Here is a 22555-nt window from a genome sequence, read left to right as displayed (position 1 = left end):
AGACCTTAATATTGTATTTATTTTAAAAATTAATATGGTCAGGGAAACATCTTCCTATAGAAAACAGGATGGATAGATTTTCGGTATTTGGTTTGTTTTTTTTTTAAAGCATAATTTAGCTTTGGATAAAATAAAACCTGCTAAATTTCTTTTAACAAGCAAATAGATCCTTCCTCTGTTCTCATTTTGCTACAGTTCAGTAATACTTCCATTAACGAGAGGAGAAAAAGTCATGTGATATCCTACAAAAAACTAAAGAAATTGGCATCCTAACTCTTCAATTAAACTGAGCAAAAATTAAGTGCCTATTCCTGCTACTGCATCAGTGTACCTAGGCAGACTCCTAGATAGAATTCTCAATCAAGTTCTAGTTACAGTAAAGAAACTTTCAAGCTTTCAAGTAGAAGACCTTTAACTACAAGGCAGTGAGTTTGGGTTTCATTGTACTTTAGAAGTGCAAATTCATCACTCAGATATTTTAAAACCATGGAAAAATACCCAAGGCTTATATTCAGCTTATTTATTTTCTTGCTAACCCAAAAAACTGTGTCCCCATGAAATATTCTCATTGCTGCAAAAGTATCTAAAAAAGGAAGCCCCACGCTCATCAATTATGAACAAATTGTGGACTCAGAACAGGTAGATTCTGTACTGGCTTTGCAGGGAAATGAATTTTCTCTGTCTTCAAATGAAGATTTCTCTAGGCAAGTGACCTGATACTTGGCTTTACTGACGCCATGCATGCAAAATTATTATATAACATTTCAACCAAAGAAAATTTAATTTAATATTTTTATGCGTATTTCTCCTCTTCTATTGTTTCACTGATGATAAGCTTTCGAGAGAAAATGGCTAGGTCAACAGATTATGTAAAGCACTATTATTTCATTCAAGCCATTGGAATGATGCTGATGGATACAAAATACAGTAGCTGGCTCTGAAAACAGTCCAGTAAAATTACCACCAAGTTTTAAAAAGCCAGAACAAAGCTACAGAACTCCAGGGTGGGAAAAACCCCAATCAATAAATAGCTTAATACTTTTAAAAATTAGTATTCTAAAGCAGGCTTTATTAGTTATTTTCCAGGGTCAAGTTGTAACAGAAATGAAGTCATTACAGACAGTTCCTCCACAAAAAATTTTATTTCAAAAGGACGCAACCATTTCAGATTTCACTGAAGTCCTAAAATAATTATATTAATTATGTCTTTCTGATGCACAGAAGTAAAATGTCAGGCCAGCTGTCTCCTTAAGCTTTAGATTAGATCTAGTTCCCTGTCCTCTTTACCCAATTGATCATATTTTCTCTCTCAAATACATTTAAATTTCCCTCATTCAAATGAGTAAGAAATCCTTAGGTATAACAAACAACCTCTTTCCATCTCTTGCTCCAAGGAGCTCTTGCTTCTATCAGCTCCCTCTCTCCCACAACATGGAACTACTCATTGGAGTTCCTATGCACTGCCCAGTATTGAAACTACTTCAATTATAACACTACTCAACAAAAACTCTGTTTATGATGCTTGAATTTTCTCATGACCAGTGTTAATTTTACCAGTGCAGAGAAACCTTGCGTCATTTTTTCTCTTAGTCTTTCACATGTGAATTTATTGATTGAAAGACCAATAAAGATCATTACCTCAGGGAAAAAAAGCCTACAGGTACAGCTCAGTGCAGAGACCCTATGTATTTGGCAGGAACAAATTCATAAAGGCACCACCACATCAGGATACACTAATTTGCAAAATCATAAAGGCACCACCACATCGGGATACACTAAGCCCAAAAGCTGTACAGATGCATTTTGGTGGCGCCACCTGACATCTCAGTCAGGGAACTGCTTGACCACTCACTGACATATTTCCTTCTGTGGAGGTAACTTAAGCATCTCCAAGTCCAAGACAAAAACCTGCCATTAGTCTAAACTGCAATGAGCAAGCCACAGAATTTTGGTAATTTCCTTTTGTATTTCAAACTAGTTCCAGGGCTCTGATTCTTCCCTATACCACACCCTGCCTTGATCTACAGCGTTCAAGAGAGAGAAAATACATTATGCTTTAATTTGGTAGGGTTGTCCAGCAATGCTTCATGATTATCATTAGGTATTGTTGTATTTCTAGTAACTCCTCTTCATTAATAATTTCTGTGGGATAATGTCTCACCATGATGCACAAGAAACCTGATCACAGGATACACAATTACAATAGACAGGGAAGTGGGATATTTCATATCTCCATTTTTAATCTCTGTGTAAGTGAACTGGAAAAACAAATAGGAATTCCTTTGTGGAACGAGAGGAACAATGCCCTAATCTTTAAAGATAACTAAGGTTTCTGGATTACTTATCTTAGCCAGAAATTTAAACTTGAGACAGGCTGCAAGTCTCCTCCAGTCCTCCTAGCACTACTGTCTGGTGGTTTTTCACACAGACATTGGGACTACGAGCCTTAACGGGAGCAGAAGCACTACAAAGCACATGAAAATGGTCATTGTGCATCAGATTAAATGCCTACATAGAAAAGCTGAAGTCCTGATGATTTTTCCTTTTCTATGATGCTACAGTCTATGGCACGTCATGCCTTTTTTTTATTGTCCTATTTTCGCCATCACTGCTGTGAAAGTGTGGTAACACTCCCACATGTTTATGCTTCCAAAATTACTAGAATATCTTCCTTCAAGTTAATATTCTGGTGCTTACCATTTAGATAAGAACGTATACATTTTTCTGATCAATACATAATTTACTTCATAATACAAGGTTTGTAAAAATAATTCTCAATCCGCACACAGATTTTCATATACCATAGCCACTAGAACATGACATGTACACTGTTATAATTTAAAACATCCAGAACGAACAGGGAAAATACTGAAAACAGTATAAACAGGGCAGGATTTCATAATGAATCCAATGAATCCATATAAAATTCTTTCATTCTATATTCAGTATTGAAACTAGTTAAACAATTCTTAATTCCATAGTTAACAAAGATGTTTGGCATTTGGCCCATGCTAGATTTTTCCAGCACAGTGCAATTGTGAAGTTATTTCACCTTATGTGCATCACTAACCATACAGTACATAAAATATATAAAAATTTTAACTGCTTAACAAATATAAGTGTTAAATATGGATCTTAACTATGGAAAAAATATACATTTATTTACATTGGACTTTGAAACATAGGTAAGTCGGTATAAACTGGTTTACAGACATGCATACTATCCAGAAGTATTCTCAAAACAACTTCAGGTGACTTAAAAGATCACTGTGGGTTCTAGGACAAACTACTGAGAGTCTTCAGAGATAGAGAAGCTGTGTTCTCCAGAGGGGATCTCAAAATTACAAGCTTTGTAAAATTATGTAAATTCTGCATTTGCAAGCAAATCCTGTTTACTTTAGGAAAATACATTTTTAAATGCAAGGAGAAACATAGGACAGTATGTTTTTAAATGAATAGTGATCAAATAAGTTAAATTAAAAAATATTCATATATGAAAAGCCATCATAAATATCAATCTATTTTTCTTTCACACTTTTTGGGCTCAAGCTTGAAGAGCGTACAAGATAAATTTCATGTATGATGATTTAACATCATCACAATGAAGAAACTATAATGAATGACAATATGACAAGACAGATCTAAGAAGAGAAATTCAGCATAGACACAGATTTTCCAGGAAAATGGGATGCAGTTTCAAGCACTGAGTTCCAGGAATATAAGAATTAGCACATTAAGATCTCATTACAATCTTTACTTAGTCATGTAGCTTGGACTACCCCAGAGCCCAGCTCACTAAAGTTAAGTCTGATTCTATGACAGGAAAGAGCATACATGAGTCAGAAATTCACGTCACAGCACACAAAGCAGAAGAAAAGAAGAATGAAAAGTTGAAGTAACCCATTTGTTCCTCATTGTATTATTTAGGAATTTGAATCTTCTCTATTCTATGGATCATGGCTTGTACATTATTTTAAAATATAGACTGGGGACTATGCAAGAACACGAATACCCACAAAGAAAGGCAACGAAGTAAAGAGTGGAGTACAACATTAAGTCTGAAAAGCAGGGAAGGTCTTCAAAATGTTAGCATATTCTTGGAATTAATTTCATATATTTTTGCCCTACTTCTTGTGAGGGTTTTATTTCTTATGCTAACAATCCTTTATTTATTGTTCAAAAGCTTCCATGAATTGTGGAGGCCTGAAGATACTCATGTGTGGAGCAACAACTTTCCAAGAATTCAATTTCAAAATTATTTAAGAATTCCATAAAATTAAATATTAAAGCATCATGAAAACATGTGTGTTGTTTTCTATTACCTCCATTCCTTTTATCCTTTCCTCACCAGCAGAAGGCAGAAAGTAAGAGAAATGTTAGGAATATGTTCAGTGTAATTACTGTAGTCAAGAGACTTGAATGAAATGCAATTATGTATCTTACTGTGTCTAAATACAGCTTTTCAAATTTTGAGATTTTACAGAACACAGTAAGTCATCTTTCAAAGATCCTACAGGTGAATTTCCAGTTTTCAGCATCACAGTTATGTTGCAGTTGTTTTTTTAAATACTAAGCTAATGTATTAAAAGACGTCATAAAAATGTAACTATTTTATTGAAATGCAAAACTAAAGGAGGAATGGAATAAAAATGTACTCTATAAATGGCTTACTTTTTAAATGGAAATTTAATTACAGGCATTTTCCATTTAAAGTAAATTGCAGCTATCAAGTATTTCAAGGTTCAACATACCAATGCAGTCTGTAATACAGACTTTTTAAAAAAGTACTTCATGTCTTCTAAAGCCTACTATTCAAGGTAATTAGCCCTAAAACAGAGGGGAAAAACAAGTAGGTTCTGAAGTGCAGTTATCAACAGAGTTCATCTATGCAAACAGGTAAGGGAAGTCTAGCAGAGAGATGGGCAAACACTGAAGTGTCTGGTCAAACCATCATGACTGGAAGAGCCAACACTTTTAAGAGCTGAGACTGGCAAAAGTATTTCTCATTATTTTGATGGAGAGAGGTAAAGATAGTTGAGGCCATGTACAAAGTCGATTTCCTCTCAGAAAAACAAAGGAAAGATTCTTATTTCAAGCTACCTACCTTGACATACTAGTCTTAGTATGTCTATACTAAATATAGCTATACTATAATTAAGAAAAATAGTGAGTTGTTGTATGATTTAATAAATTGCATTAAAAACTACAAGTAGATTTAGGTCAGAACAAACCATGCACCCTCATGCACCCAAAGGCACAAAGACCCTTTTCCTTCTGTACAAAAATCTGCTCCCACCTAATGTTGGTGCCACTGGATCCTCCTAGAGCCAGGTTAAGGTTACCCACAGGAAAGGATTGGCATAACAGCTTTCTAGAGATGCTTGGAGGAAGAGATGGAACTTAGATACTTTCCAAACATGTCTGTGTCTACCAAGACCTTTACTGTTGACTCTGCGTTTGGCAGATATACACGTAAGTGTAGGTCTATGTGCGCATGTGCTCATTTTTGTCTAATAAAAATGTAGTAGCAAAAGCACCAAAGCTCAATGTGCCTCATTTCTGCCATGCATAAAAGCCATCTCTCTAAAACACAATATTTACTCACTAAAATAAATATTACAGAGTTATAAAAATTCTGATTTTCTTAAGAATTGAAAACAATTAAAAACTTAAGAAAAGACATAATGTCTCCTTGCCAGTATCACTTTTCCTAGTGAGAATCTCGAGAGGGTTTTTTTTTTGATTATACAAGTATAAAACCAAATAAATGAACCTAATACTATTTACTAACTACAGATAGACAGAAACTTTCTCCATTTTTAAAATTTTCTTAAATTAAAACAGTGCTTCAAAGACCTGTTATCACAAGAATACACGCGTGGTTTTGGAGCCATAAAATTCAGATTATTGGGCACAACAAGATGGCCTTTCCCACATTTTCTTCCCCTTTGCATACATATAGTGTTCATCTAAGGTTGTTTAGAAAACTATTCTTTGGGTTTTCTTCTCAGAATGTGCAAAGGCAGCTTGATATTACAGACAAATCAGTTACTTTGTAAAACTAGAGCTCTTCATACTATTTTATGTATGCGTACCAATACCTACAGCACATGCATCTCATGTCCCACAGACCAGAAGCTGTAAATAAGCCCAGATAAATTACACCTCAATCTTAAGGAAAAGGCAAAGTGATAGAAAACCAACTGTAAATTTCTTTGAGTTGCCAAGGCAACAGTAATGGCTCATTAAGGCTACAACCTTAAGGAACTGGTAAAAACACATCCACCATATTTGCAAAGGTGACAGGTCTCAGAGAAGTCCCAGCACAAATGTCTCAGAATCGTATTTCTGTAACAGCCCTCAACTCACTTGAAAATAATCATTTGCAGAATTTGCATGTAGGGACAAGTACATCTCCACTTTAAGCTAGGTTATACCCCATGTCTACTTATTTAACTGGCAGGAAGTGCAGTGAATTAGAAAATTACTACAAGGCTTCTATGATTAAAAAGAAAAAAACACATGAGGTCAGCTGTGGAAAAAATGTTTAAACTCAAATGTTGACTTTCCTGCAACTAAGAAATTTTAAAGATCAATACACTAGTATAAATAAAACTGATTCTTATAGATCCAGTTCCATTTGGAGCCTCATTTTCTAATAGTAAATACAATCTTACCTGTTACTTCACACACTTAGCTACAATTGTGAACGACATTATTTTATTTTTTAAATTATGTTACAACTTAGACGATCTCAAGTTTTCATGTAGTTCTCAATAGAAATGACAAATTGAATGGAATGAAGATATTTAAATATCTAAATAAGGTTAGGATGGGGGGAAAGACAAGAGATGAAACCATTAGAGAGATAGGGAGCTACTCAGTGTAATGCAGTTTGTGGTATAAATATCCCCCCATGTGTTGCTCATGCATATGATCCATGGAGTCAATGAATTAAATTGGTTTTAAAAATAAAATCTACTGCTTTACCTGTGAGAATACAGTAAAGAAAATTTACCTACCAATGAACAGCTGCAGTACTTTGAGACACTTAGTCCATACATATACTCTAAGAGTGGGTGGGCTTGTGGCCTGCCCTGGAGTGTCCCGGGAGGGGCACTCCCACTCCTCCCCTCGTCCTGCTTGAGGCATTGACACACTGCCACCACTGCAGTTCCTCTTAAATGCACAATCAAACCTGAAAGAGATTCAGAAAGAGGGGAAAAGCAGGTAGGAGACTAATGTACATGCAGACTATACCTCTCAAAGAACACCAGTTACTGATGAGTAACCTTTCTTCTTTGAGTCTGCATGTACATTCCCACAATGACTCACTCTGATCAGTTACCTTTGCCTTTTCCCATCCAGGAGAAGGCCTGAGGACTCCCACAAACAACTGCAGCATCACTCCACTGAAGGCTGAAACAGCCCTGGATCCTATTAGACTAAGACAATGCTGGGTGAAAGCAAAGAGAGAACTCCAGGTGACCTTACAACACATGTCTAAATACCATACAATATAGATACTAAGTTTATCCAGAGATCTAACAAAATTTGGTTTGGCCACATGAAATTCCTTGAGTCTACTCAGAGACAGAAAGGCACCTAAACAATTATTATGTGAAGTCAGCCAAACTTTTTGATATTCCCACTGTGCAACAAGAAGCAAACTAGAAAACTTGGATCTTTGAAGAGAAATTATAAAGGCCTTATGAAATCAAAAATATAAAGCATAAAATTCAAACAAAGAAACATAAGATCTGGAATAAGTATTGAAAGACTAATTTTCTTGTTACTCTGGATCTTCAAGAAGGACTCCTGGATGACTGAAGAACAGATATTCTGCCCATATATAGGTAAAATAGCAGCTATTAGGGCCAATATGCTTTACTAGCTGGCTGAGACAACTATTTCCAAATGCACCACTTTCCTAGACACCAGCAGAAGGAATAAGCAGAAGTAAGAATTAAAGAGCTCAAAAGGGGAGAAGCAACCACCATAATACAGTGGTTTTCCACTGCATGAACAGTGGGAAACTGTCATCAATCATGAACAATTCAATACATCCTGATCATCTCTTAGGAAGATGTGAATTGTGAAATGTGTGAACATTAGTGTGCTCAACCAGAGAGAGCAACCTGGTAACCTCATCAAAATACACAGAGAAATCAAAGGAACTACACATCACAAATATTCAGAGAGCTGAGATCAAAGCAGCAACAAGCATGTCATACAGACATTATCATTTTCTCATAGAGTACACATGCCTAGATTATACTTTCCTGCTACTAATTATCATTACTCTGGAGATAAGCAAAAAGTGACTGCCCTAGAGATTGATTAATGTTTTGGCTTGGGAGTCCCAAGATTGCCACAGACTGAAGAGCAAGGGAAGAACTAAAATAAAATTTCTATGAAGACTACATAGCTGCCCATGACTATTCCCACTACCAGAACAAGGTGAAATCACAAAACAAAAACCCCACAGTTTTGTCTTTACTGAGTTTTTCTCTTTGTTTGCCAGTTGTGATAACTTACAATCAATGCACCATAAAAGGAGAATCATTTTACAAGCCTAATCCAAATAAAATTGCTGTATGGATCTATTAAACCAGGCATCTGTATGACACGCCAAAACAATAAATACATTTTAGCACAACCAAAGGCAGTATTGCAAAAACTGTAACATTCTTGTGTACTGAGAAACAAGGCCCTAACCTAATAGGTTAATAGATAATAGGTTCCTCCTGAGGTGAAATCATTGCTATCTTGTAGCATATGTAAAGGTTATGGTCTCCTTCCTACCCAAAATGTTCTGTAGGTTTAAATAGTCAAATAGAGTGTTATGCTTCACTGTATGAAAAAATGAAGCTTCAATAATGCCTGAGTCTATTAGTCCAAATGATCAGTGTGAGGGGGAAAAAGGGCAGTACAACTATAATAGATGGTAACTATTATAATAGCTCCTGAATTCCAAGTACTGATACTGTTCAAGCCAGAATGGAGTGACTGTGGTGATACAGACACTGCTTTTTCCTAACCACAGCAGAGTTAAGGGTATTGGTAGATGAGCACCAGTCTGAAAAGCATGGAAATCAAAAGATATCTCCCTACCAACTCAGATGCTCTTGCCCTCTAGAGAAGACATTTTTATTTCTGGATGTTATGGTAGATTAATTAATCCTTGGTGAATAATGTTGTCAATACAATTGCCTATTTAAATATGCAGAGAAATTGCTGTTAAGAAGATGTGCCAGCATATTTTGAAGATCCTGAAAATCTGTAACAATTATTTTATGTCAAGCACAACAGTTCCATAGATGGAGTAATTGCATGCCTGCACCTCCATGCTTGCTGCTACAGTGCACTATTGCTGGTGCCATTCACTAAAAAAAAATCATTGTTCTGAGCATCAGCATATGGATCCTGAACAGCATTCTGATATTGCCTGGTAACTTTTATTAGAATCATAGAATATCCTAAAAATGGTGCTCTTGTGCAAAAAAGAAGCCAGCCTAGCTGACATCTCTACATATTTGTAGTGGATTCTGCTACCAGCTGAGAGATTTAAAGATTACTATCTATCAACTATATTAATTCTCTAACATCATCAATGCTAGATTTAGCTTCCAGAAAATAATAAACCATCAGTAAAGAAGCCCCCTCATTCAAAACAAAGAAATTTCTTTTAGTTCTCAAAATATAAGGAAGATATGGACATCCTGCTCTGATATAGTCTTCTGATAGGGACACACAAACAAGAAAGAAAAAGGTATGCACAACTAAAGAAAGAAGACTGGAGTATTCTGGATCTGATTAGATTGTCTGCACTTCTCCATTTTCTGTTGAGTAGGAGTAATCCTGAAGATCCTGAAAATGATTCTCAAAAGCTATAAGGAAAGTATAAAAATCAATTGAAATTCATTGACAGTTATTAATGCAAAAAAACATGTTAACAGCTCTTGAAGGCAATGAAAAATGAGTAACTATGATCAATACAGAAAAAAAATATTTTTCCCTATGTGCCCTGGTTGTTTTTTTCTATAAAGATAGAGCACAATAAAAGAATAATAGAATGAACTAGTAATAGGCTGCCTTGCTGATTAAGTTATTGCTTACTCCTAAGTGAGTGTAAGCATCTAAAGAGTAATATGTAAAGAACCTTTTTACACTTATAAGACTGAACCAAACTTACAAGAGTGACTGAATTACTGAACTGGAAAGGCCATTCTCTTGAAAGGAAAGACATTTTCAGAATTGAGTCCATGCAGAATCTCTTTTATAGGCCCAAAGGATTATAGCTATTACATAATACTGGGTGAAAGCTGTTACCATAGAATTTGATGAGCCATCATCTGTTTCCATTTCAGCTTGCAGAGCTGTCTTAGCATCAGCCAATCCCACTGCAATCAAAGATTTCAATTTTTATACTCAGGAGAACACTAATGCAGAACAATTAATATCAGAAAGACTTATTTCCCTAAAAGCTGAAACTTTTGGGTCATTTCTCTTTTGAAACATTTTTTAAAAATGCTCACTTTTTCTTGATTTTGTTCTTTTCAACAACAAAATTGCTTGGAATAAGGAGGGAATAAAAGCATTCAGAATACTAAAGAGATTTCAAAATCACCTTTGAACTGTTTCTGCAGCTGGTATAAATGAAAGTAAATCTGCCAGGATACTAAGGTTGTTCAACCATGCCTGTATGGCGTTGGAAATCTCTCAGGCAAAATAATATACAGAATTTCAAACAACTTACAGCACTTTTGAAAATTCTTCATACTCTTATCCTCATTGTTTCTAAGGTCCTAAATTCTTGGAAATTATTTTATGCACTAAAGAAAGATATGTTGTCACTGTTGTATAATAAAGACTACACATATGTAAAAATAAAACATGTATCTTTTTCTCAGCCAACTAAACTGGAGACAAGTTTGTAAGAAGTCTTCCTAAATTGATAAAGTTGCTGCATCTGGAGCAAACAGAATCTTAATAAAGCAAATGCTTCACAGAACAGATCTAGCTCAACCTGGTCTCATAATGTTAGCAAAGCCCCAAAGGTTGACTAAGACATGAAGAAAGTTTAAAGAAATACATGAAAAGAGTTGGAAAGGATGATTCTTAGCAGAATCACTAGTCATCTCTTGTTTTTCCAAAGACAAATCCCAAACTTTACTAATTAAATCATAAGAGAAATACTAATCATTAGTATCAGAATGAGAGAAGCATAGAATACTTTCTCCTCACAAATGCTTGCAGCAATCATATTGAGTCTCTTGAGACTGCTGCAGAGGTATTCAAGAATGACCTGGACAGAATCTTGTGCAAAGGAAGGATTCTCCAACACTCCTTTGGGCAATCCCTTCCAGTGCTCAATCACCCCCACAGTAAGGAAGTTCTTCCTCATGTTCAGGTGGAACTTCCTGTGCATCAGTTTCTGCCCATTGTCTCTTGCCCTAGTGTTTGGCACCACCAAAAAGAGCCTGGCTGCTGGTTATGGGATCAAATGCAAAGAAAACTCTAAATGTAAGAAAAAATCTAAATATAAAAAATCAAAATGTCGGTATCAAAATGTTAGCAAAGAAAAAACACACTGGTGCAGTGCAGTAGTTTTTAGTTCCATAGGTGCCGTTTTTCTCTTCCTACACTCTCTCCCATGCGAGCTCCCTTTTATTTGACTTCCTTACAGATAAACCACTGCCTTCTAATTGATCCTTAGGGCCTCTTGCTAATTTTGTAACACACAAAATATGTCTCAAGCATTCCATGCATGTGATTATTTTCAATCACAAAAAGTGACATACTCACACAGTGGTTTTCCACCCAGATTCACAGCATCTTCAGCAAACACAAAAATTACCTGGGCCTTTAGGGCTAACATTCTCTTATTCTGGGTGGTAAGGGTGCCAGATGTTTGGCACCATTCCCATACAAGGCTCCATCCTCAGACACCCTCTCTTCAGATACTGATGGACATTGATGAGGTCCCCGCTCAGTCATCTTTTCTTGAGGCTGAACAGGCCCAGTTTCCTCAGCCTTTTCTTATAAGAGGGATATTCCAGTCCCTTCATCATCATCAGAGTCCTTCACTGGACCTGCTCCAGTAACTCCCTGTCTCTCTTGTCCCGAGGAGCCCAGAACTGGACACAGCCCTCCAGGTGAGGCTCTCCAGGGCTGAGCAGGGGGGCAAGATCCCCACCCTTGACGTGTTGGCCACGCTCCTCCTAATGCAGCCCAGGATCCCATGGTCCTTCTTGCCCACCAGGACACACTGCTGGCTCAGGGACAGTTTGCTGTCCACCAGGACCCCCAGTCCTTCTCCACAGAGCTGCTCCCCAGCAGCTCAGCCCTCAGTCTGTGCTGGCCCATGGGGTTATTCCTGCCCAGGTGCAGGACCCTGCACTTGCCTTTGTTGAATCTCAGGCAGTTCTTCTCTGCCCATCTCTCCAGCCTGTTCTGAAGGGCTGCACAGCCCTCTGGGGTATTCGCCACTGCTCCCAGCTTTGTGTGCTCAGTGACCTCGCTGAGGGTGCATCTGCCCTTCATCCAAGTATTTGATGAGTAAGTTATTGACCACTGAGCCCAATACTGAACCTCAGAAGACTCCACTAGTGACAGCCCTCCAACCAAATCCTGTGCCACTGATGAGACCCTTCCTTGTTAAAGTATGAGTAATTTCTAGAAGTAATTTCCAGAACTCATGGAAAGCCCTCTGGACTACAAGTACTTGTTTGTTATTTCAAAGATTTAAGAAGACATACACGGTAACCTTTACCAGAATCCAGAGTTATTTATATAGTTCAAAGAAGAGTTGCATAAGAAATAATGAGTCTTTTCAACTGTGTATCACCTGCTTTATATACCATTATTCTAACATATGGTCTGGTACATGAAAATGTTTATATAAGTGATTTTTGGTTATTTAATTGGAAAACTTACCTTTCTGGACAAGGTCAAATCACATTACTGCTCACTGCAACTTAGAATAAAGGTTTCATTGCCATAACTAAAAATAGCATATTGCCCCTTTCAAAGAGTTGTATCATCTCCCACACATCCTACTTTGGGGATTATGATGCATGCAGTATATGTTATCTCTGGACTACTGCTTTCCCTTGTAGAGACAATTGCCACTTTAGTGCTAGAGAGTGATGAAGAGCCTACACAGGCAGCACAGTCATACAGATAGTATTTTCAGCAAGAGAGAGTAGGTGGCATTAGTGGATGAGGGAGACAGGCAATAAATTTCATCTGTGAGCAACAACTGGGCAACTCCCTCTGGAAATCAAGGACCACACACTGTTTTGTTGATAACATTTCTTATATTAGAGTGCTCCTGACCAGGAGGCCATTGTACATCAAGGAATTAGCAATCCACATAACAGTTCCCTTGAAATTCCTACAGAAGTCTGCCCTGTGCTTTATGTTCAGCATGATTTTCAGGAAAGTGTCATGCTGCATAAACCTCTTTGGCCAAAGGACAGACTCATCCACCTCATTGTAATGGAGGAGCCTGTAGGCAGCTCCAATTCAGCTCTGGTGATTACACCAGAGCATGGCTTTCCTTTATCTAAAAGAGTAGCAGAAATTTCTCACAAGTGGAGAAATCCATCCACATCTGATGCTGCATGAACATACAGTTCCCAGCATCTGAAAGGAGTAAGATTTATTTGCTACCTATATTCCTCCTCATCCTTTGCTTTATGAAAGCAGGTATTTCATTCAGCTATTTGCTCTCAGGCCTTTCCTACTGAGATACAGACAGAACCTGGCACTTCCCTCTCTCTTGCTTTCTGCCCCAGTAAAGAAAACACACACACACAATTCCCTTTTCATTTCAAGACCCATCATTTCTAACTACAGAAGGAGGGGGCTTTGCTTTTTTCTTGCAACTACTATTCAAGTCTTTTCTGTCCTCTAAGAGTTCTCTCTCCAGGCCCACTTACACTATGATATTTGAAAACATTAAAAAGAAATAAAAGATTTTTTTTCTTCGGCTGAGACTTATAAATCTGTGGTTAAATATCAGGTCTATCAGGAATCCAGTAATTCTATAGCAGTAATCTTCCAAGAGCCTTTACATTTGTATCAATGAGCCTAAGCACAGTATGTTGTTTTTGCAGCTGTAACAATCTATACAGATCAACTTGAAAAAATGTAGCCAATTTTCAAGCCACCATAGCCATTCCTTCCTGAATGTCGCAAAGCATTTAGTAGTCCCTTAAATCTTTAGCTCCTGTTTCAGCTTTCACTTCTATCTAACCCCAAAAGCAGATACATTTAGCAGGAAACTCTAAGCAATTTTTGTCTGTTACCCAAATTTCAAAATATCAGCAAGAAAATGTAGGACTACTGGCTACACTAAATATATTTTATTTGAATGAACAGCATACAGCTTAACAGTGACGAGACTTTTATTTTTCCAGACAACAACTAATCCACCAAATTTTTTGAGTTTGGTAAATTTGAATTTCCTGTATCTTTTGACCTTTAGGAAAAAAAACCCAGACATGATAATAAAACCCACGATAAAGCTGAGGCACAGGAAAATAGACTACCACTTCAATGAAATATACTCAGTTGAAGGTCTTAACTAGCAAGTTAACATCTGGCCATTCTAACTTATAGTACTGACAAAAGAATACTATTTTGCTCAGGAAACAACTGCAGGCTAAAAGAATAAACAGACTTCATACCTTTAGGCTCCTTTTATTATAATGTTGTTTTTGTAGGGAGATATTAAAATTCTCACTGACCTACTTGTACAAAAAATTTCATTAGTAATCTCTGTTCTTTGGCTAGATTAAAGATTTTCTTATCAGACCTCAGTCAGACACTTAAATTCTTTTGCAAACTCTGTACACATACATTGGATGTTTCCTTCAGTTCCCTGCAGATAATCTACAATGGCAAAGAGCAAAAAATTAGGCTTCCATGGAGAGTTTTGCATGTAAGAAATACCAGTGATCTGGAAAACCATTTAAAATTAACCATTTATATCAAAGTTTCAATTTTAAATTTATTTTGGTTTCTTTTAAATTTTATTTGCATTACTAAGCTATTATTCACCCTATGTGTAAAAGAAACTTGTTATTTGTCAGTGGGCTTGATGCCTTGCATCTTATTCCTGATCTTGAAACCGACGTGTTGAAGTGATTTAAGTATGACATTAAATATGCAGTCAGAGAAAAACTTGTGCCCTGTGTATTAATTTGAAGAACTGTGTTGTGACTACTGATGATGTATCCAAGGACAGGCAATGAAGTTGATGAAGGATCTGGAGCACAAGCTTTTGATGAAGAGCTGCTGAGGGAGCTGGAGGTGTTTAGCCTGGAGAAAAGGAGGCTCAGAGAGACCTTGCCATTCTCTACAACCATTCTACCCTGAAAGGAGGCTGTAGAGAGGTGGGGTTCTGTCTCTTTTCACAAGTAACAAGGAATAAATAATAAATAAATTACATATTTATGTCATAGACTATAAAACATATTACATAAGAAGAATGACAGCCATTTGAAGTTGTGCCAGGGAGGTTAGATGGCATCTTACGAAAAAATGGCTTCACCAAAAGGGTTACCAAGCATTGGAACAGGCTACTCAGGGAAGTGGTGGAATTACTCTCTCTGGAGGTATCTAAAAGACATACAGATGGGGCACTGGGGAATATGTCTTGAAGGTGAACTTGGCAGTGTTAAGTTTTATAGTTGGACTTGATGATCTTAAAGGTCCTTTACAACCTAAATGATTCTATGACAGAACAAATTCTTAATTAAAACCACAAGGAAGGACAATATTTGAGAATAGCTGATCACACATTAATTCCATGTTTCATACACATTCAAAATACATAATTATAAGGACAGTAAGAATATTGCCTTTGGTTTTCTTTCCCTATTATTTAGCCGTTCTCAGAAGGCAATATCAGTGCTCAAACATATCCAATAATCTTTTCATTGGTAGAGATCCAGCAGAGTGAATTAAAAAAGCTTTTCAACAAAAAGCTGCTCTGAAATTAGCTATTTATTCCACCAGTGAAGAAAAGTATTTCTATTTTTTTTTCAATTTGTACATTATGAAATTGCCATGGTATTAGATGAACTGCAACATCATCAGCTGTTTTTCCTGTTGCAAAACTAGGACTCTGTTAAAATACTATTTCTCCAAATATAGGATTGATTTTAAAGAGTCTATGATACTGAAATTGCTCAACAAAACACTCAAATTCAAAATATTCTGAATGTGCACACACATATTAAAATCTATATAAAATTTTATATGTGTCATATAAAATATTTAAGTATAATAGCACATTGCAAAAATGCCTGGCTATCCAAATACATGAGGTCTAGCTCAGTTTTAATTAAAGCAAAATGGCAAATGTAGGGAAGTGTGTCATTATGAAAAAAGCTTCATGCTTGCATATCAGCTATTGGCTAAATTGTCAAAATGTTTGTAATAAGCACTTTTAATAATCACGTTTGCAGAAAATATTTAATCCCCAGAAAACTCAGAAATTTTCATCATCTGTGAGATTTGATTTCTTAGTTCTTTTGCTGGTTGTCTCAGAAGTCAACTCCATAGTGGGTACAATGTTTGCGAAAGCTTTAATTACACAGAGCATACTACTTCACAAATATTCTTTTATTTTCATTTTCAAAACATAACAATCCCTTTAGATTTCTCACAAACATATGCATTCACACTTTGTAACACTACTTAAAGGCATTTGGAGCTTTTGTATGTAAAGCAGTTCTTTATAGCTCTCTGATTTTAAACTTGGTCATCTTTCCTTCAAAACAGCCTGACCATAATTGTGTGCTGTCATTTAGAGCCTCAAGATACTCCATAAAACTCAAGCATTAGCTTCAGTGTCCCAAATGACAGACAGCTTTATTTTTACACATTGCCTGTTTTATGTAGCATTATTTCTTAGAAATACTTTTTAAAATACAGAAGACAATCCAAATAAATGAAGAAGGATTATTTTCTGCTTTTTTAAACAAGGACAAGAATTTAAAAACAACTTGATGTTAACCTCTTAGCTTCCTAAGGTACCCTCAGATACACAATTTCATTTTCCAGAGTGATCCATCTTGGGTAATGCTCACTCATGTTAAATTAAGTTCAACTACCAAGAACACAGAAGAACCCTTTAAAATGACAGAACTGAGCAGTACAAATTTCCATAGGGGATCAGCCTATTTGTTAAAAGAGAGGTTTATGTCATCATGGCTACAGAAGCTACTCAGAGAAAATGTTACCATACTTGTATTTTAAAATCAAGGGTATTTGATAGAACATAACAAAAACAAAGCAGGCCATAAATAATTCCAGAAAAAAAAAGGTCATTCTATGCAGAAATGATGAAAGAAGTATATGTGTTACCTTTGCAGTCTTAGGATCCCACCTAATCTTGTCCTAATGATGAGGCAGCTGCAATTGAACGCAATCATTTTTGCCAGAACAATTCTAGAAATTTGTGTCTTATTAAAAAGAACATACTTTAAGAAGTGAAACTCTTCAGCCACTCCACCTTTAACTGAACTTTGAGGAATCGATGGCATTCCCCCCCTTATACCTTTTCTCTAGGACAATTGAGTCACAGAATTTCCAAAATCCTACTATAATTGAAAAGTACAGAATCAGTATTACAGTAAATAATCTCAAAATGTTTCCTATTTTATCATGGCAGAATCCAGAAAATAAGCATATCAAAACCATAGGGGAAATAAAAAGGAAAACATCAAGCTTTAATATTACGTGAGTCCTTAATTTGAAAAGTATTGTTTCCTTTGCCTAAATAGGTGCATGCTAAGACACACTTCAGTAGTGTGCTCAAAGATAATTGTGACCTCAGACACAACAAATTACATAATTTGTCTTGCAATATCAAAACATTGTTTGGTAAAACACATAATCTTGCACCCAAATATAAAATACTACTGTTGTTCAGTCAAATACTTAGTGTTTTCTACACACATCATGGCAAAACTAATTGGTTTTTGTTAGAATTACAACTCTGTGAGATAATTTGTCCATATCAATCCCACTTCCTTAAGGATCTGATGCCTCCACCCAAGATGAACTCCGCTCTTGTATCTGTCCTTTTCTTATATGGTGGCATTGCTTATTAGTTCCCTTAGGTAAAAACCATGATATTAAACAGTTCCACAAACTATTGACCACAAAAACTAAACAGCAGATAAAATATAGTGGTTATGAATATTAATGGACACAATAAACCTTTTATCTTGGAAAAAACCCCAACAAAAACCAGGAAGTTCTTGGGAAAGCTTTTTTATCATGATACAGAAGCAATCTTCAGCGGGGGAATTTCTTTCAGTCTGATAACACATCTGTTGGACTTCCCTCCTTAAAATTGTTGCAATACAGACCAATGTCTGAGGGAGCTGGGGTTGTTTAGCCTGGACAAGAGGTATCTCAGGTGGAATCTTACTGCTCTCTACAGTTGCCTGAAAGGGGATTGTAGCAAGGTGGGGACAGCTCTCTTCTCTCAGGTAACAAGTGACAGGACAAGAGAAAAAGGCACCAGGTTGCACAAGATTGGCTATAAAGCATTGGAGCAGACTGCCCAGAGAAGCAGTGGAATCACTGTCTCAGGAGGTGTTTAAAAGACATCTACATGGGGCACTTGGGGACAGCGTTTATTGGAGGACTTGGCAGTGCTGGGGTTGATGTTTGAACTGGATGATCTTTGAGGTCTTTTCCAAACAAAGGATTCTATGATTCACTGTAGTCCAGGGGGAAAATATTAGAATATACATTTTTGCAGGCTAAATGTTCAAAAATTCTTTACTGATGAGGTAGATGATCAAACCATTTGGAGACTACTGTTCTAGAAAATAATTTGTTTTTTTCTTTGAATAGTCTGCCAGAAGGGCTGGCACTCTCTAAGTACTTAGCTCAGACAATAGGGTTTCACTAGTAACAAGGGTACTGTATGATGAATCTCACATTTGCAACCTGACATGCAGTGTTACGGAACACAAGCTCTGGCTGAAGGCTCGGGACACATCTACCACAGCCTGTTAATACAAACCAGCCCTTTTAATACCTCTGATTAACAGACTTTGGCTCAGATTGCAGAGTAGACTTTGATCATGTGAACTGGAATCCTTTCAGATGAAACTTATTCGGAAGACGGACTTTAGCAGCATGTATAATCCACTTCAGCTGTTAACAGGCACACAGAATAATACCAGAAATAGTTTGAAATAAAATATATCAAAGAACATATGATGTATGCTGGATCTCCAGCACCACATGCTTTACTTCATAGATAGATGTGTTTTATTGGTTTGCTCGACTTGGGAACACAGACACGACTCAAGAGAGATGCTCAGCTCTTGGCATCAAGGACAGGGTGGCAGGCATTTTTAAATTTGTCTCTACACATTTGGCTATGATTTTATTTTGCTGGAAGACATCCATTTCTTGAAGCCTTTAGGACATCAGCTAAGCCAACATTCCAGCTCTGTGCACTATCAGAGATGAGAAGATCCACTTACCCGACATAATAAAACATAGAATCCACTTCTAATTTTTCTTTTTACATCAGTGCTCAGACACAGCTAATCAGCACAAAATCTCACACCAATATTGTGCAACTGATATAAGAAAGTATTTTGGCTAATAAAATGCCTGTAGCCACAGTTCAACATGTCAATACTTTTATACCATTCCCTTATGATATCTTCTTAAAGGAAGTTTTTGTTTGGTTTACTGGTAAAAACATTTCATGTTTCATATTCTGTTTTAGGCAGTGGATCTTCTACATGACAGGGTCACTAATAGAAATAGGACCCCACAAAAACCCTAATTAGTTATCAGAGAAGTTGAATGAGGTGCAATCACACACTGAAGTACTAAGCATCAGTCTATTCATACTGTTTACAAACTTGCATGTCACAGGGAGGCTGGTGCAGCTTCTTCCTATTGTGCTTTCCAATCACTTAAAACACAACCTTAACAATCATCTGAAAACATATGATGAAAGCAAAATAAACTACACTGTCCTGGCAGAATTATTTGCAGTCTGCCAGTTGCAAATCATTTTCAGGAAAATACAGTGTATTAAACGGGTTTCTGCTGGGCTGTGCATGTTCTTTCTTTTTTTTCCCCTTACAATCAGTGTATTATCAACCAATAGAAAACACATAATCAAAACTTTGGCACCTGCTTTCAGGCAGTCTTAAAATTTGCATAAATTAAGAATGAGAGTTAATTTTAAATGTACAGTATAAATAAGGAAGAATGTTGCTGAAATGCAACCAAATGTGCCACTTGTGAACATTTCTGTCCCAGTCTCTTTATCTGTTCCTCACATGAAAGTGCTTCAATAAATTAGATTTTTTTTATAATCTGACTCCAAGTATTTTTCAGTGCTAGTGTGCCATTTGTGTGATTAAGGGAACAGCCCTTCACATGCCACATGGTGTGGCACCAAAGGCTCACGCACAAGAGAAGTTCAGCGTTCTGGCCTTGGTTCCCTTCTCCTCAGTCCATGCCTATGACTCCCACGCCTCTGCCCCTTCAGCTGCCCCTGAACACTGAGCAATAGTTACCACACTGCTCAGCCCTCACTCTTGGATCATAGTAGTGTAATTAGAGGCTTCTATTTCATATGCAAATTGGAATTGGGGATTTTTTCACATCTCCTATACACATCATTTAACACTAATCTCTGCTGAATTTTATCAGATGGTTTGTCACCCAGACACTCAGTATTTTAATGTCCTTATTTGCAGTAATATTTAATTTCTCTACAAATAATAATTTTCTTAATTCACTAAGATACAACCTGTAAATAGCTGTACAACTGAGGGCTATTTAAAAAAAAAAACGAACACCAAACTAAAAAACCCTATACAACACTCCTGATCTCTTTTTCCCTATATACAAAGAACCAGCATAAAGAATCTGAAGGTTTGGGGTTTTGTTTAAAAAAAGCAAACCAAAACAATCCTGATGGCCTTCTCTCTTATATAGGTCTAGCATTCACCTCTTGTGACAATCATAAAAAGAATAAATTTCAGAAATAAAGTTACCACAAGAAATGAACTTAATATTGATCTCCCTCAAACTCAGTCAAGCTCTTAATTACTTATGACATTATCAGTTTTGATAGGATAACATTAAGTTTCCTTCATAGACCTCAAGTAAGAATAATCAGAATGCATTCTTACAGGGTAAATAAAACCAACCAAAACTTAATGTAACAGGTCACGTGGAAAATTATTAGGGCTTTTATATAAACTTGATTTACTTAAACACTTGCCAAAAGCTATTTGCTGCTTAACGAAGCTGAGCATGTTTTCTCCTCTCATTCATGCTAAGTGACATCCCATTTAAGGAATTACTTTTGCAGTGAGAACAGAAGGCACTGCAAACATTGCCCAGTGTGAGGAGTCAGATGAAAAGTACAAGACCTGGTCAGAAGATGCCCTAGGAGACAACTAGGTTTCAGGTGATGGCTGGTACAAAGATATGTATTTAGCAAAAATGGAAAATGAAAGAAAGCCAGGAGGAATTTAGACAAAATTGGTTACTACAGCCACAGAGAGAGACAGATTTTTTTTTTTATGCTGGAAAACAACAGATTTCAATTCCTGTTTCTGACATATTTAATTAAGAAAGACTGAACAGACAAACAGTTCTGTGGAAATGAAAAATCTGATACACATTAATGTCCCCTCTTAAGGGCAACAGCTTAAATTCTGGGCAACCAGAAATGCTTAAAGGATGAATAATAGGTTTGTCTTGTAAATTAACTTACAGATGTTTTTATTCTCTCTTTGCAGGAGAAATACGGAACTATTTTGTTTGTTTTAGAAAGTAAATAATAATATTTCTAAAGTTATTTTGTCTTGTTAGGATTGCACTTGAACTTCCATGGATGCACAGTCTTCCTGTGCTTCCCTTCCCCATGTGGCAATATTCCATGATCTGCAAATCACAGGCTAAACTTTTGTATGTTCATAAGACTAAATCACACAATACTATACAAAATGCATTTGCTTAAATTCTACTCACATCAGGGGACAGGAATTTATAACAATGCTTCAGCCTTTTCTATATTCAAGACAGCCTGGAAGAGCAAGGTAACTTGGTGAGGTGGTCACATCTGTCATTTCTAGAGACATGAAGCCTCTGAAGCCACAAAGCCTATGCATCATAAGATGGAAGACAGCAGGAAAACAAAAAGTGACAATTCCTATTTTCATGTGGAAAGTTGGTGAGTATACTCTTTCATCCAGAGTGTCTGGGCATTTGATGCCCTTGCCAGGAAAGCAGAGGAATGTTTTCGACACATTCAGCAGTCCTAGATCAGAGTTTGATAGACACTTCAGCCACCTCTCATTTTACATTCTTTTTGTAAAGGTGTTTTTTTTTGGTTGAGAGTCTGTGATTGCAGCGAGTATCCATCATCCACAGAAGATGAGAGAAAGAAGAAGATGAAAAGCCCCTTCAGTGAGTACTCCCTAGGGAGTTTCTACACAGAAACTTGAGATAGCAAAAGTTATAGCATGGAGAATAG

General features: G+C 36.6%; 1 protein-coding gene across 18 annotated transcripts in view; it reads right to left on the bottom strand.

The window, feature by feature from the left end:
- The window catches only part of GPHN (gephyrin), a 270224-nt gene that overhangs the window by 130681 nt on the left and 116988 nt on the right, over positions 1 to 22555 (bottom strand). Inside the window, exon 1 of one of the 18 annotated variants that reach the window (XM_064713505.1) lies at positions 7023 to 7163. The exons of 16 other annotated variants lie outside the window; for them this stretch is intronic. In XM_064713505.1, the coding sequence (XP_064569575.1) occupies positions 7023 to 7064 (42 nt within the window). In that variant the 5' untranslated portion in view covers positions 7065 to 7163. Of the gene's footprint in view, positions 1 to 7022; positions 7164 to 22555 lie in introns of those variants that run through there. One more of the 18 variants, XM_064713508.1, reaches the window with a different exon arrangement.

The sequence above is a fragment of the Zonotrichia leucophrys genome, chromosome 5 (assembly GCF_028769735.1).
Source record: "Zonotrichia leucophrys gambelii isolate GWCS_2022_RI chromosome 5, RI_Zleu_2.0, whole genome shotgun sequence".
NCBI lineage: Eukaryota > Metazoa > Chordata > Aves > Passeriformes > Passerellidae > Zonotrichia > Zonotrichia leucophrys.
Note: the sequence above shows the minus strand (reverse complement) of the source record. Positions and strands in the feature narration are given on the sequence as shown.